This window comes from Podarcis filfolensis, assembly GCF_964270895.1.
Source record: "Podarcis filfolensis genome assembly, chromosome: 10".
Taxonomy (NCBI): domain Eukaryota; kingdom Metazoa; phylum Chordata; class Lepidosauria; order Squamata; family Lacertidae; genus Podarcis; species Podarcis filfolensis.
In genome coordinates, this window is record NC_139612.1 from 63,350,034 (window position 1) to 63,363,651 (window position 13,618).

The 13,618-nt window shown below is 44.9% G+C and overlaps 1 protein-coding gene across 3 annotated transcripts in view; it reads left to right on the plus strand.

The window, feature by feature from the left end:
• Positions 1–1,319: 1,319 nt before the first annotated feature.
• GYS2 (glycogen synthase 2) overlaps positions 1,320–13,618 on the plus strand; it is a 48,400-nt gene continuing 36,101 nt past the window's right edge. For 2 of the 3 annotated variants that reach the window (XM_083572764.1, XM_083572762.1), the window contains exons 1-3: positions 1,320–1,915; positions 9,758–9,939; positions 12,797–12,988. In XM_083572764.1, coding sequence (XP_083428890.1) covers positions 1,795–1,915; positions 9,758–9,939; positions 12,797–12,988 — 495 coding nt within the window. In that variant the 5' untranslated portion in view covers positions 1,320–1,794. The remainder of the gene's footprint in view (positions 1,916–9,757; positions 9,940–12,796; positions 12,989–13,618) is intronic. The other variant, XM_083572763.1, reaches the window with a different exon arrangement.

Here is a 13,618-nt window from a genome sequence, read left to right on the forward strand (position 1 = left end):
AAAGAGAGAAGTTTTTGAACTATTTTAAAGGAAATTCACCAAAATCTACATCTGGATTTTCCTGGACATTCTAGTGATTCCCACCCGGACACTGCTTCCGACGGCCGGATCCTGGCAATGTATGGCAATGTATCTAAGATGGCTTTTGCCAACCTGGTTTCCTCCAGATGTTGTAGACGACAACTCCTATCAGCCCGAGTTGTCATTCAAAACATTTGGAGGGAACCAGGCTGGTGAAGACTTGATACCATAGATGGTACTCTTCCACGTGGGTGGCGCTGTGGGTTAAACCACAGAGCCTAGGACTTGCCGATCAGAAAGTCGGCAGTTTGAATCCCCGCCATGAGGTGAGCTCCTGTTGCTCGGTCCCTGCTCCTGCCATCCTAGCAGTTCAAAAGCACGTCAAAGTGCAAGTAGATAAATAGGTACCACTCCGGTGGGCAGGTAAACGGCGTTTCTGTGGACTGCTCTGGTTCGCCAGAAGTGGCTTAGTCCTGCTGGCCACATGACCCGGAAGCTGTACGCTGGCTCCCTCGGCCAATAAAGCGAGATGAGCGCCACAACCCCAGCGTTGTCCGTGACTGGACCTAATGGTCAGGGGTCCCTTTACCTTTACCTTTTATGTCTACCATAAGCAGGATAAATCATGCCAAGATGGCAAATATATTTGTATCAGCTTGATTTGCAAAATGCATGCAAATCCCGCTTGCCTCAGCTTGGGATGTAGGTTTACCTTTGATCGCTGAAGTGCAGACGAAAACAAAGAAAGTAATACAATAATTTGGAACTGTGTGTGAAAAAATAGTAGAAATAGTAGAAATAATACAGTGAGTCTAATCGAAAGTCAAATGTGTTTATTTTGTTTTGTTTCCCCCCTTCTTTCTTTTTTCCTTTCCTCCCCCTTTCCCTCCCCTTTTTCTTCTTCCTTTTCCCTTTTCTTTTTTTGTGTGTGCCTCCTTTCTTGGTCTTTCTCTTTTTGATTTGTTAAGAAGGAGATAAAGAGATAAAAGAGATAAAGAGACAAAAGTGTAATACGAAAACTTCAGTAAGTCAAAAGTGATGTTGTGTAATTTTTCTATTACTATTTATATATTGTTAAAATCGGTGAACTGTAATGAATTGATGCGACAATTACTGTGGTTTCCCCCCTTTGTTATTGTTGAATTCGAAATAAAGTATTATTCTTCTCTTAAAAAATAATAATAATAATAAAAATGATCGCTGAAGTGCAGAACATCCACACCTCTGGGAAGAGTTTTGATCTGGGATTTCTCCACGTGCCTCTCTGGAAATTTGGGCAGGGCTCCAACTGGGTGGCATTAAGGCAGTCTCCTCCCTCCTGCGGGATTGGCTTAAGGCAATTCACAGCCCTTTGGCTTATTCCTGAGTCTGGGGGCTTTCAGGAATGCTGAGTGATGAGTCCGGTGGCAATTCTTTACTACTGATCTGGGGCCCGTTCTTGCCCTCGACGGACAGCTTGGATTTCCCCCCCTCCCCCTTCCAGCCAGCAATAACAGCAGCAGCAGAAGCCTCTTCGGACAAGCCTGGGGGATTTTGCTGAGCCAATTTAAAGGCTGGTGGGTCAGGCCGTTTTCTAAAACTCTTTAGCCGTCAAGCTCTCTGGGCAAGTTTCGCTTCTTCTTGAAAGCTCTTTGGGCTTTGTTTTCAGGCGGTGCTAAACAAGGAGATCCTCCCTGCAGCAGGAGGAAAATATCATCTTTTTAAAAGAAAGGCATAAAGGCTGTAAGGACTGAGTTGTGCCGTGTAACCCAAGCAATAGCCCCAGCATCACCAATGCCTCTGGTACGATCGCTCTCCGTCACCTCTCTCAATGGGCTTCCGCAGTGGGAAGATGAAGATCTCCCAGTGGAGGATTTATTACTCTTCGAAGTGGCTTGGGAAGTCACTAATAAAGGTTTGTACTCCTCTTCTTCTTCATCTGCCTGTGAGCTATGGGTCATATTTTACTTCTGGTTGCCTTAGCGCTGGAATCTGGGGAGGTAGAATTGGGGTTCCAATCTTTATTTGCTTGTCTTTAAAAAGTGTTCCAGACCTCATTGTTACCTATCCAATGATGGGCTATATAATATCACGAAACCATGAAAATTAAACCCAAACTGCCAAATATAATGCAGAAATCAACAAGAGCGTTTCAAACACCTTGGTTAAAAACACAGCGCAGCGGAGCAGAACCTTTCAGATTCCAGCTTGAAGCCTCATCCTCATATGCTTTTAATTAAGGTATTGGAGAAACAAAGTTTATGTATTACATGTTATGATTTATAACATGTAGGGTTGCTGAAGCTGCAACCCTACATGTTATAAATCAAGGGTTGGAGAAACACAGTTAAAATGTTAATTAACGTTTTTGTTCATTAAGAACTGGAGAAGCCAAATGTTATTTTAAGAGTAGTCCATCCTTTTGTAAAGATAAGAAGTCAAGGAACAGGTGTGCATTTATTTGCAGGAAGCGTGGCATGAGATGGGCACATGTAACTAACTGTACGTGGTGCCCACTGTGAATCGCTATGTGTCGCAGTTTTTACAAACAGGTTAGAGCTTTAACCCGCTTGAACATTCTCGCTCAATCCATGGGATTCTCAGCAGAAATATATTTCGTTCATTCCCAGAGTGTAGCCTAGCTGGTAAATTTTGAACAAACTGGAGTACGAATTGGAAATCACCACCATTTAAAAGAAAGAAAGAAATTGAGAACATTGCAGACCCCTTCCCTGAAATTTTACCTTCTAGATGTTTGGGGACATACCTTGAAACAATTTCCCATCTTGGTGATCCGTTTTCAAGTAATAAGTACTGAATGCATTACTTTAGTGTTTATTCCCTTCCTTCACTTATATGAAAAGGAACCACATTGCCCATGATTGGGAAGACTAAAAAACATTCAAATCTGGTGAATATTTTACTGAGGCTCCTGCCCTCCTACATTTCCCAATTTTGTTTCAATTCTAGCACAAAGGTAACTTTCTATGCTGCTTGTGTGGGATGCTAGAATTTGGAAACAGGTTCAGATGCTGGTTGCTTTTGATACTGTTAAGATCTGCTATTAACATAGAAGTAGATGTCTGTTAGGAGTCCGACTGCACTTATTTTGTCCTCCTAAATTTATTTGGCTAGATTTCCACTGTTAACACGATTGCTTTCACTGTGTCGCCACATTAAGACACTTTCCTATTTGCATCCATTAATCCATGTCTGCATTTCAGAGTTGGAGTGATTGGTGAATTTGAAATGGTGGGGAGAAGCAGTTCAGACAACCATTTGTTATGCAGCAAGGTCCGCTTGAGGGTGACTTTTCAGTTAAAACTTTGGCACGGCAAGTAGGGATGGGGGAAGAAATCCAATTTGGGTTGCGTTTAAAGGTGAACCTTCCCAATTTGCACTTTCTGAAGCACTACAAAAAACTGAAGCATGATGATCCTTGGACTTTTGCACTTCTCCTTATTTGTAAAATGTAATGTGAACAAAAGGAGCTTGTGCAAAAAAATAATAATGTATATATTCGTGAACACAGTATATAAAAATGCACAATATTAGGGGAAATTGCTTTGCAGAAATGTGTAAATTGCATACAAAAATGTGTCTCTTAGGAGCAAAATCACACTAAAATGACAATGAATTTTCGTGAGGATTTTTTTGGGGTGAAATGGGATGTGGGAATGTGGAGAACAGAAGAGTGGGGAAATGAGAAACTGAGAGGAACCGAAATTGACAGATATGCCAATCCCTTGTGGCAAGCGGGTCTTTGGAATTGCCATAAACAGGAACTCTCTGTGACTCAAAGGTTTTCAGAGAAGCAATGATCCACAATTCTGACATGTGTTAGAGAATTTGCATATCAACCTAACCAAAAGTTCAGCTCATGACTTTACTATGATAAGAAAAAGATGTGCAATTTGTGCCCCTTGTATAGTTGCATGGCGGTTGCATGGCTTAAAAACTATGTTCTCTTGAAGCATTTCCCTTCTTTCTGAAGGATAAAAGTAGCTGCTCCCAATCTTGCCATCATCTACCATTCTGCTTTGCCACTTACTCTCATTTTTCTTGGATGCTTGGAATTAGTAGTGAAACAAATTTATTTCCCCAATTTCCCCAAATCTGTTTCCCCAATTTCTCCTGGTTCCCAAAATGCATTGTGCTGCTAAACCTCCATATTTCCCCTGAATATTTCACATTTTGGGGCATATCATTTGATATCTATAGTATTCGGCATTGTATTTTACTTCAAAAATTGAGGACACTGGAGAACAGTCATATAGCATCTGACAGATGACATGCAACTGTATTTAATATTTCACCACAGATGGCAAGTGAGCTGCATGCAATGCAACCACAAGGATTCGAATGTATAAATTCCAAACTCAGAATGGCAAAAATTGCAAGTGTTGGCAAGCTTAGAATATTCGCAAATGATAATTTCAGCACTAGCTAGAATGGGCATGGCCTCCGGGTTGCTAATGGTTGACGAAGGGTAAGTTTGAAGGGCTTGTTTTTGCTTCAACCTTTGAGTGAATCAAACCTGGTTTTGCATCCTAGAGAGAAACCCAAATTATATCACGCTCGAGACACGCAAGCTGAATTTTGCATCGTCTCAGTACAATTGTGTTGCCTCTGTCTTTTTTCCTGGTGGAGACCTGTGCCTTTAACAGTTCTTTTTAAAAATGTAATGGATGCTACTAGGAGCCATTCTGGTGCAGCATACTGGGCAGAGACCCGAGTTCAAATCCCTGCTGCGACACAAAAGCGTAATAGGTAAACCCTGGGCTGTGAGAATAAATGATGGGCTCCGTGGGCATTTCCTCCAGCTCCTTAGAAAAGTTATAAAGAGATGTTCTCTTTATGATGTAGCTGCATGTTTCAAAGGCCAGGGCATTGTTTGTATTCCACAAAACATGCAGAGCCTAGCTGGGGAACGACCCCCCCCCCATATGCCATAGTGTAAATGAGTTACAATGAGTAAATGATTGACCTCCCCTCTCGTTCTCTGTGTGTGGCTAAAGGTAAAGATTTCAGCTGAGAGAGTCGTTTGTAAAAACTGAAATCTTAACCCGCAGGAGGACAAATATTAGGCTGGACTCTGAAAACACATTGTCGAGGGTTGAAATTCTTCTCAGTACCGAAAAACAACATGAAAACGTATTGGGGACTTACGATGCTCTTTGTGATCATAGAATCACTGAATTGTAGAATTTGTCTCGTCCAACCCCCTGCAATGCAGGAATATAAGTGTTAATATATAGAAAATAAGCAGCAATATGTATAGGTTGAGCAGAAAGCAATCAAGCACACAGGCAACTTGACAGCAGTGCAGTAAGCCTGCAATTTACACTCATTTAACTTGCGCTCATTCAGCTTTACGTACTTGGCGAAACATAAGTTTTTTTAAAAAAATCAGAGGGGGTGGAAAGGGGCAGGCATCTGTGGGGGGAAGACATTAGCAATCTCACCTGCCATTGCACCCAATGTGTTTTGACTATAGGCAATTTTCGCTTCAGGCATGACCACTGAGCAAGTTGCGGGCTTACTGTACATACTGTATGTTGAGCAAAAGCAACAAGAATTAGCCATGTATATAGGGGGAAAATGAGAGGTTTGACTTACCCATGTTATATGTAGGAGAAGAGGAGCAGAATTTGTTTACCTGGGGCCTGCCAAAGGTGATCTGGAATCAGTGGGTCTAGCATCCCTATGAACTGCGCCATTGGCATAGACATGTTTGGGATTGAGCTTCCTTGATGGTGGATTTTGGGGTTTTCCTTTTAAACTTGCCATAAAAGAGAGGTCTTTAGCAGTGTTGGTGGGTGTCTCCCATTAAATCACTGAGCTGGATGGGGCTTGTGGGTATGTTATAGAGGCTGCAGTGGGGCACTGTAAAATGCTGGTGAATTTTCATGAGGACTTGCTTTTTTTAAGTGAAGCATAATTTAGGAGAACTGAAAAGAGGGGGGGAATCAGCTCTCCTAATTTCTGCATCACTTTTTTTTTAAAGCAAGTCCTCGTGAAAATCCATCAGCATTTTATAGTGTGGAGTTCTCCTAAATCGCACATCTTTGTATTCAACTTCTACCCTAGATGCACATCTTTGTGAAGCAATTTTTCCTTACACGATGCATTTTTGCACACTGTTTTCACCAATCTGTGCATTTCTTTCTGCACACTTTACCCTAGTATATCCATTTTTGTGCATGCTACTTCCTCAGCAATTTGACTTCACCCTGGAGGCACACTCCATTGTCTGACATTTAAAGGAGAACGTACCCAATCCACTCTTTCCAGAAGAATTCACAACTGAAATGCGTCCTTGGAAATTCAGTTTTCTGAATTTTGCTGTGCGGTTCCTCAGCCAAGTAATGTGCACCAAAAAAAGACATAGATTGTGGTAAAGTATGCATTAAAATGTATATAACTAATGAAGATGACATCCAAAAATGTGTTGTGTTGGGGAAAGTCCGCTTTGTATTTTTATCATGGCCTTTTAGCCAAGAAGGCTTTCAGAGTGGTTTGCAAAAATCACTTCTGCAGGCTCACCTGCAGACACAGCACATGAGGAAAAAAGCAACAGGAGGAAGGAGGACAAAGCAAGCTCAAATTCATAAAGTTACACTTGCTTAATGCTACGCTGATGTCCTTGGTGGTTCTGGCTGCCCTAATCAACAACATTCCCCCTGCCCCAAGGACAATACAATAATATTTACTTTAAAAGGTGCCTACCCACCAATTTCCAAATGCCGTGAACCACAAATAGAGGGGCAGCAGTGACCTTGCAGGGATAAGTTTCAAGAAACAGGAACTATTGCTTTGGAAAGAATAAGGGCAGCTGAGGCTCGTGAGATTCCTTCCCAGTCTCATTTCTGGGCATTCCACGTGCTGGGATGACCAAGGCTGGTTTTATCATCTTAGGGATGCTGAGCTCTGGGGCTGCATTTGGATTACTATCTCCAGCTGGGCACATGGGCTATATAAGACGACAGAAGCTGATCCACCAGGCACAGCGGGTGTGGAATGCGTCAGCAGAAAAATCATGGCGAGAGGAGCAAGGAGACGTAACTGTTTGCCTGACCTGCTCTGCATTGCCGCGCGCCAGACTTTGGGAGGGCGGTGGTTTAAATCATCTCACTTCACGATATCCGTGGATGTTAGCTGTGGTACCTAAATGGAACATCCAGGTTAAGGGGCACTTGTGTTGTTTAGTCGTGTCCGACTCTTCGTGACCCCATGGACCAGAGCACGCCAGGCACTCCTGTCTTCCACTGCCCCCCCCCCCGTTTGGTCAAACTCATGCTGGTAGCTTCAAGAACACTGTCCAACCATCTCGTCCTCTGTCGTCCCCTTCTCCTTGTGCCCTCCATCTTTCCCAACATCAGGGTCTTTTCCAGGGAGTCTTCTCTTCTCATGAGGTGGCCAAAGTATTGGAGCCTCAGCTTCACGATCTGTTCTTCCAGTGAGCACTCAGGGCTGATTTCCTTCAGAATGGATAGGTTTGATCTTCTTGCAGTCCATGGGACTCTCAAGAGTCTCCTCCAGCACCAGAATTCAAAAGCATCCATTCTTCGGCGATCAGCCTCCTTTATGGTCCAGCTCTCACTTCCATACATCACTACTGGGAAAACCATGGCTTTAACTATACAGACCTTTGTTGGCAAGGTGATGTCTCTGCTTTTTAGGATGCTGTCTAGGTTTGTCATTGCACTATACTGGAAGAAAAAGAAGCAGAGATGGGCTGTTGGCCGTTGTGCTCTGCTTGTAAGCTTCCCAAAGGCATCTGGCCGGTCAATGTAGGGGAAAGGATGCTGGGTTTGGGGGCGACATTCCCATTAAACAACTTGACACACTTCTCTCAGATGGCAGACCCGGGAGGAGTGGCGGATCGGTGCCTCCCAACCTTCCCATGGCCACCCAGGACTCACCCACACCTTCCCTGCCACCACAATGCCACACTCTAAATTGGTAGCAGAGGCCGCCTGAACGATTGTGGTGTTGAACAAGTATACAATACTTTCACGCAAACACTTTTGCATTTGTTCAGTGTAATGTGTGAACAAGCTTCCTTGCAAGGTATGGACCCCAACAGAACACGGCCAACAGAGGTCAGAAGTGTTGTGAAGGGGTGCAGGCAGAGACGGGAATGTTAAGGGAAAATATGCCTCTGTTTATGTGTGGAGAGAAGGCGAGAGGAGAGCTTGGGGCTTCTTCCAGATTACCAGTTAACTGACTGTCATCTTGATTTGTTTGCACGACGCTCGTGGGAAGGTTAGATGGTGCCAGCTGTTCACTGGGCATTCATTCTGATCTGTTTTGTGGGAAAGTTATATAATGTTATATATGTGGGACACGGGTGGCGCTGTGGGTTAAACCACAGAGCCTAGGACTTGCTGATCAGAAGGTCGGCAGTTCAAATCCCCACGACGGGGTGAGCTCCCGTTGCTCAGTCCCTGCTCCTGCCCACCTAGCAGTTCAAAAGCACGTCAAAGTGCAAGTAGATAAATAGGTACCACTCCGGTAGGAAGGTAAACGGTGTTTCCGTGCTCTGCTCTGGTTTGCCAGAAGTGGCTTAGTCATGCTGGCCACATGACCCAGAAGCTGTATGTCGGCTCCCTCGGCCAGTAAAGCGAGATGAGCGCCACAACCCCAGAGTCGGCCACGACTGGACCTAATGGTCAGGGGTCCCTTTACCTTTACCTTTTATATAATGTTGCATCAAGCAATTGCTGCCCCGCACTTTCCCCTGGCTCTGAGCCTTCTTGCCTTGGTGGTGGGTCAATGGTGAAGGGTCAGAGGGAGAAAAGGGTAGAGACTGGGACGAGGAGGTGATGGAAGCTGAAGAGGTAACAGGGCTTAGTGAACTGGGAGAGTCTGTGGGAGAGACAAGTCTCCAGAATCAGAGGCAGAAGCTGAAGCAGGAGGGTAAGAATTCAAGAGGCATAGGCTTGGTGAAAAGTCACAGGTGTCTCCTGCTGCAAGCTTTCCTCCCCAGAAGAGGCATGAAGAGGGCAGAGGAGAGGTTGGCTGCACACAGGCGCAGTCTCTGATTGCTTGGGAAAACCTGGTGGGGAGGCAGTGGCTTTCAGCAACAGATTTTCATGGAGGTTGTTGTTGTTGTTGTTGTTTAGTCGTTTAGTCGTGACCGACTCTTCATGACCCCATGGACCAGAGCACGCCAGGCACTCCTGTCTTCCACTGCCTCCTGCAGTTTGGTCAAACTCATGCTGGTAGCTTCGAGAACACTGTCCAACCATCTTGTGCTCTGTCGTCCCCTTCTCCTTCTGCCCTCCATCTTTCCCAACATCAGGGTCTTTTCCAGGGAGTCTTCTCTTCTCATGAGGTGGCCCAAGTACTGGATCCTAAGCTTCAGGATCTGTCCTTCCAGTGAGCACTCAGGGCTGATTTCCTTAAGAATGGAGAGGTTTGATCTTCTTGCAGTCCATGGGACTCTCAAGAGTCTCCTCCAGCACCATAAGTCGGTGCAAATAGGATGTGAAAGCAATAGTGTTAACAAAGGAAATCTGGCCAAATATAATTAGGACAATGTAAGTATAGTCTCACCCATAATAGGCAGGTTAGACCTGCGGGAGGTGAATGTGAGGGCTACTCCTTTCAGAGCATAAAATCATAGAATTGTAGAGTTGGAAGGGACCTCAAAGTTCATCTAGTCCAACCCCCTGCAATGCAGGAATCTTAGCTAAAGCAGCCATGACAGAGGGCCAGCCAACCAATATAAGCTTTGCTTCTCCTCTCACAGTTGGTGGCATCTACACCGTGATCCAGACGAAAGCCAAAATCACGTTGGACGAATGGGGGGAAAACTACTTCCTCATCGGCCCTTATTTTGAGCACAACGTGAAGACCCAGGTGGAAGTCTGCGAACCTCCCAACGGAGCCGTGAAAAAGGCAATGGAATCCATGAGGACCAGCGGGTGCCAGGTAAACGGGATTTCTCTCCTTTTGTTTCCTGAGGCAACTAAGCTGACTCACTCGGAGATTAGCTGGTTCCACTAATGCTCTTGTCTTTCTGCCTGACATACTGGTCTCGGTCAAAGTCGATTCATTCCAGGTTATTTTTGAGAAAGGGACCCGTTTATCCAATTACACGTTTTAAGAGTGCATTTATCTGGAAGTCTGCTTAATGGGATTTCGGCCTTTGGCTTTCCAGTCCCCAAATAATGCAGTCAGATTTCTGTAGACACAATATGACCTTATCTATGCCTGGCTGGATAAGCATGTAATTCTATCTGTCTATCATCTATCTATCTATCTATCTATCTATCTATCTATCATCTATCTATCTATCATCAGTAGCTTTTTAAATTTAAAAATCTTCATAGTGTAAAATAAATTAGAAAAGTCGAGAAGGTACATGCAATTTCATTTTAATGATCTCTTTCAATGAAATTATAAAATGTGCTTGATTGCAATTATTGCTGAAGTGTTAACGTCTTGCCTTCCAATAATATTTTAAAGAGCTTAATATATTATATGAAGCATAATGTATATTTATGTGCGTGCGTGCAATTTTCTCAATAAAAAAATTTAAAGGTACGTTTTTAACTATGCAATCTAAGAAAGATATCATTGGAAGTCGTGAGGCAGAAGGAGGTATGCAAACATAATGGATAAATAATAATAATAAGAAGAAGAGTTTGGATTTGATATCCCGCTTTATCACTACCCTAAGGAGTCTCAAAGCGGCAAACATTCTCCTTTCCCTTCCTCCTCCACAACAAACACTCTGTGAGGTGAGTGAGGCTGAGAGACTTCAGAGAAGTGTGACTAGCCCAAGGTCACCCAGCAGCTGCATGTGGAGGAGCGGAGACGCAAACCCGGTTCCCCAGATTACGAGACTACCGCTCTTAACCACTACACCACACTGGCTGTATTGTTAAACCGAGCAGGGAAGGTTGGGCTGGAGTTACTTGCCGTTGTTCACCACCCAGTAAACTTCGTGGCTCAGCCTTAGTGTGAACAGTAAGCCATTAAAGACAAAGCGAGTTTATTCAATCCAGATAAATAAATGTGAGGGCCTCTCACACTGCAGGAGAGTTGCAAAAATAGTGTGTTAACCCAGGGGAGTTGCCAGGCATTGTACGGCTGCCTTTTGTGATTGTGTAATCGTGGCAAAGGGATCGAAGTGTAGACCTGAAATTTGTTCCAGTGTGGTGCTGTTTTGCTCCTATGAGCCAAATTTATAAGGAACATAGTTCCCAAAGGCATGTTTTTACGGCTGCGCCAACGGTGTTTTGCAATCCGTTGAGGGCAGAGTTGTGCATTCATCTTGCAGTTGCTGTATCCATGCTGTTCGTAGTATATTTGCGGGCAGTGTTCCACTGATCACTAATGACATATTGCAAACCGGGGGCTAATTTTAACAAGACAGCATATACCGTATTTTTCGCACTATAGGACGCACCGTCCCATAAGGCGCACCTAGTTTTTGGGGGGAAATAAAGGGGAAATATTATTTTCCCCCCAGGCGCGGGGCTGGGGCGGGGGAGGCCCGAGCTTCCCCTGACCCCAGCCCCCAAACAGGCAGCTCTCTGCAAGCCGTGGGAGCCCAGCGCTGGCTCCCGCTGCTTGCGGAGAGGTCCGCGAAGCCTGGGCGCGCTGATCTCAGCGCGCGCAGGCTTCAGCATGCTGGCAACTCTCCGCAAGCAGCGGGAGCGCTGCCGCTGCTTGCAGAGAGGTCCGCGAAGCCTGGAGAGCGAAAGGGGTTGGTGCGCACCGACCCCTCTCGCTCTGCAGGCTTCAGCGAAAGCCTGCATTCGCCCCATAGGACGCACACACATTTCCCCTTCATTTTTGGAGGGGAAAAAGTGCGTCCTATAGGGCAAAAAATATGGTAGCTCAGTGGTAGAGAGTACATACTTTGGAATGCATAACAAAAACCTCCAATTCAACCCCCTTTTTCTCCAGGGAAAAGGCATCAAGGAAACAAGCCTAATGCAAAGGAGAGCCAGTGTGGCTTAGTGGTTAGTGTGCTAGACTGGGGCATGGGAGACCAGAGTTTGAATCCCCAATTGAGCCACGAATATCACTGAGCTACCACCCTATTCACTAACTTGAGCTTTTCTCTGTTATCTACACTATCCCCCTGACAACTGCACACTTTCAGTGCAAATTAAACGCTGAAGTGCCTAGGCAGTTGAAATCTTGGGGGGTGGCGGCTTGCAAATTATCTCCTAATACATTTTAGATTTTAGGTAAAGGTAAAGGTACCCCTGAATGTTAGGTCCAGTCGCAGACGACTCTGGGGTTGAGCGCTCATCTCGCTCTATAGGCCAAGGGAGCTGGTGTTTGTCCGCAGACAGCTTCCAGGTCATGTGGCCAGCATGACTAAGCTGCTTCTGGTGAACCAGAGCAGCGCACGGAAACCCGTTTACCTTCCCGCCGGAGCAGTACCTATTTATCTACTTGTATTTTAACGTGCTTTCAAACTGCTAGGTTGGCAGGAGCAGGGACCAAGCAACGGGAGCTCACCCCATCACGGGGATTCGAACCTCTGACCTTCCGATCAGCAAGTCCTAGGCTCTGTGGTTTAGACCACAGCGCCACCTATTTTGGATTTTACCAACCAATAATTTAAATCCACCAATTTTAGTGCACAAGATCAAATCAGTGTTATTTTGATCTGCTGTAGCGGAGCCCCTAAAAGACATGGGGCCCATAGACTTGTGCCTGCTCTGCCAGTTTAATGGTAATCTGGCACTGCACACTTTCTTGTTATTTTACATTTATGTACCAACATGGTGGGTTATCCCTAACATTTATTTCTCCCTTTTATCAGGTGTATTTTGGCAGGTGGCTGATAGAAGGGAGTCCATATGTGGTGCTGTTTGATATAGGATCAGCGGCTTGGAATTTGGACCGGTGGAAAGGGGAGTTCTGGGACGCCAGCCAGATTGGAATTCCTTACCACGACCGAGAAGCGAATGATGTGCTTATCTTTGGGTCGCTAACTGCCTGGTTCTTCAAAGAGGTACTGTACTAAGGTTCGCACATTGCACCATGTACATCATATGCCAATAATAATAATAATAATAATAATTTATTATTTATACTCTGACCATCTGGCTGGGTTTTCCCAGCCACTCTGGGCGGCTTCTAACAAAATATTAAAATACTGTGGTCTGTTAAATATTAAAAGCTTCCCTAAACAGGGCTTCCTTCAGATGTCTTCTAAAAGTCTGGTAGTTGTTCTTCTCTTTGACATCTGGTGGGAGGGCGTTCCATAGGGCGGGTGCCACTACCAAGAAGGCCCTTGGCTTCTTGCAGTGAGGGAACCACCAGAAGGCCCTCAGAGCTGGACCTCAATGTCCGGGCAGAATGATGGGAGTGGAGATGCTCCTTCATTCAGATTTGTAGCTGTTGGAGACTTACGTCTCCAACAAAATGTCAGGCTTCAGTGTTGCATCCAACTAAGTTATACTCAAATTAGACCCAGTGAAATTCAGGAACCTAAATTAGCCTTGCCCATTCATTTTAATGGGTCTCCTCTAAGTATGTCTAGTATTTGATACAACCCCATTACTTTGAAGTACAGTCGTACCTCGGAAGTCGAACGTCTTGTGAGATGAACGTTTTAGCTCCTGAATGCTGCAAACCTGGA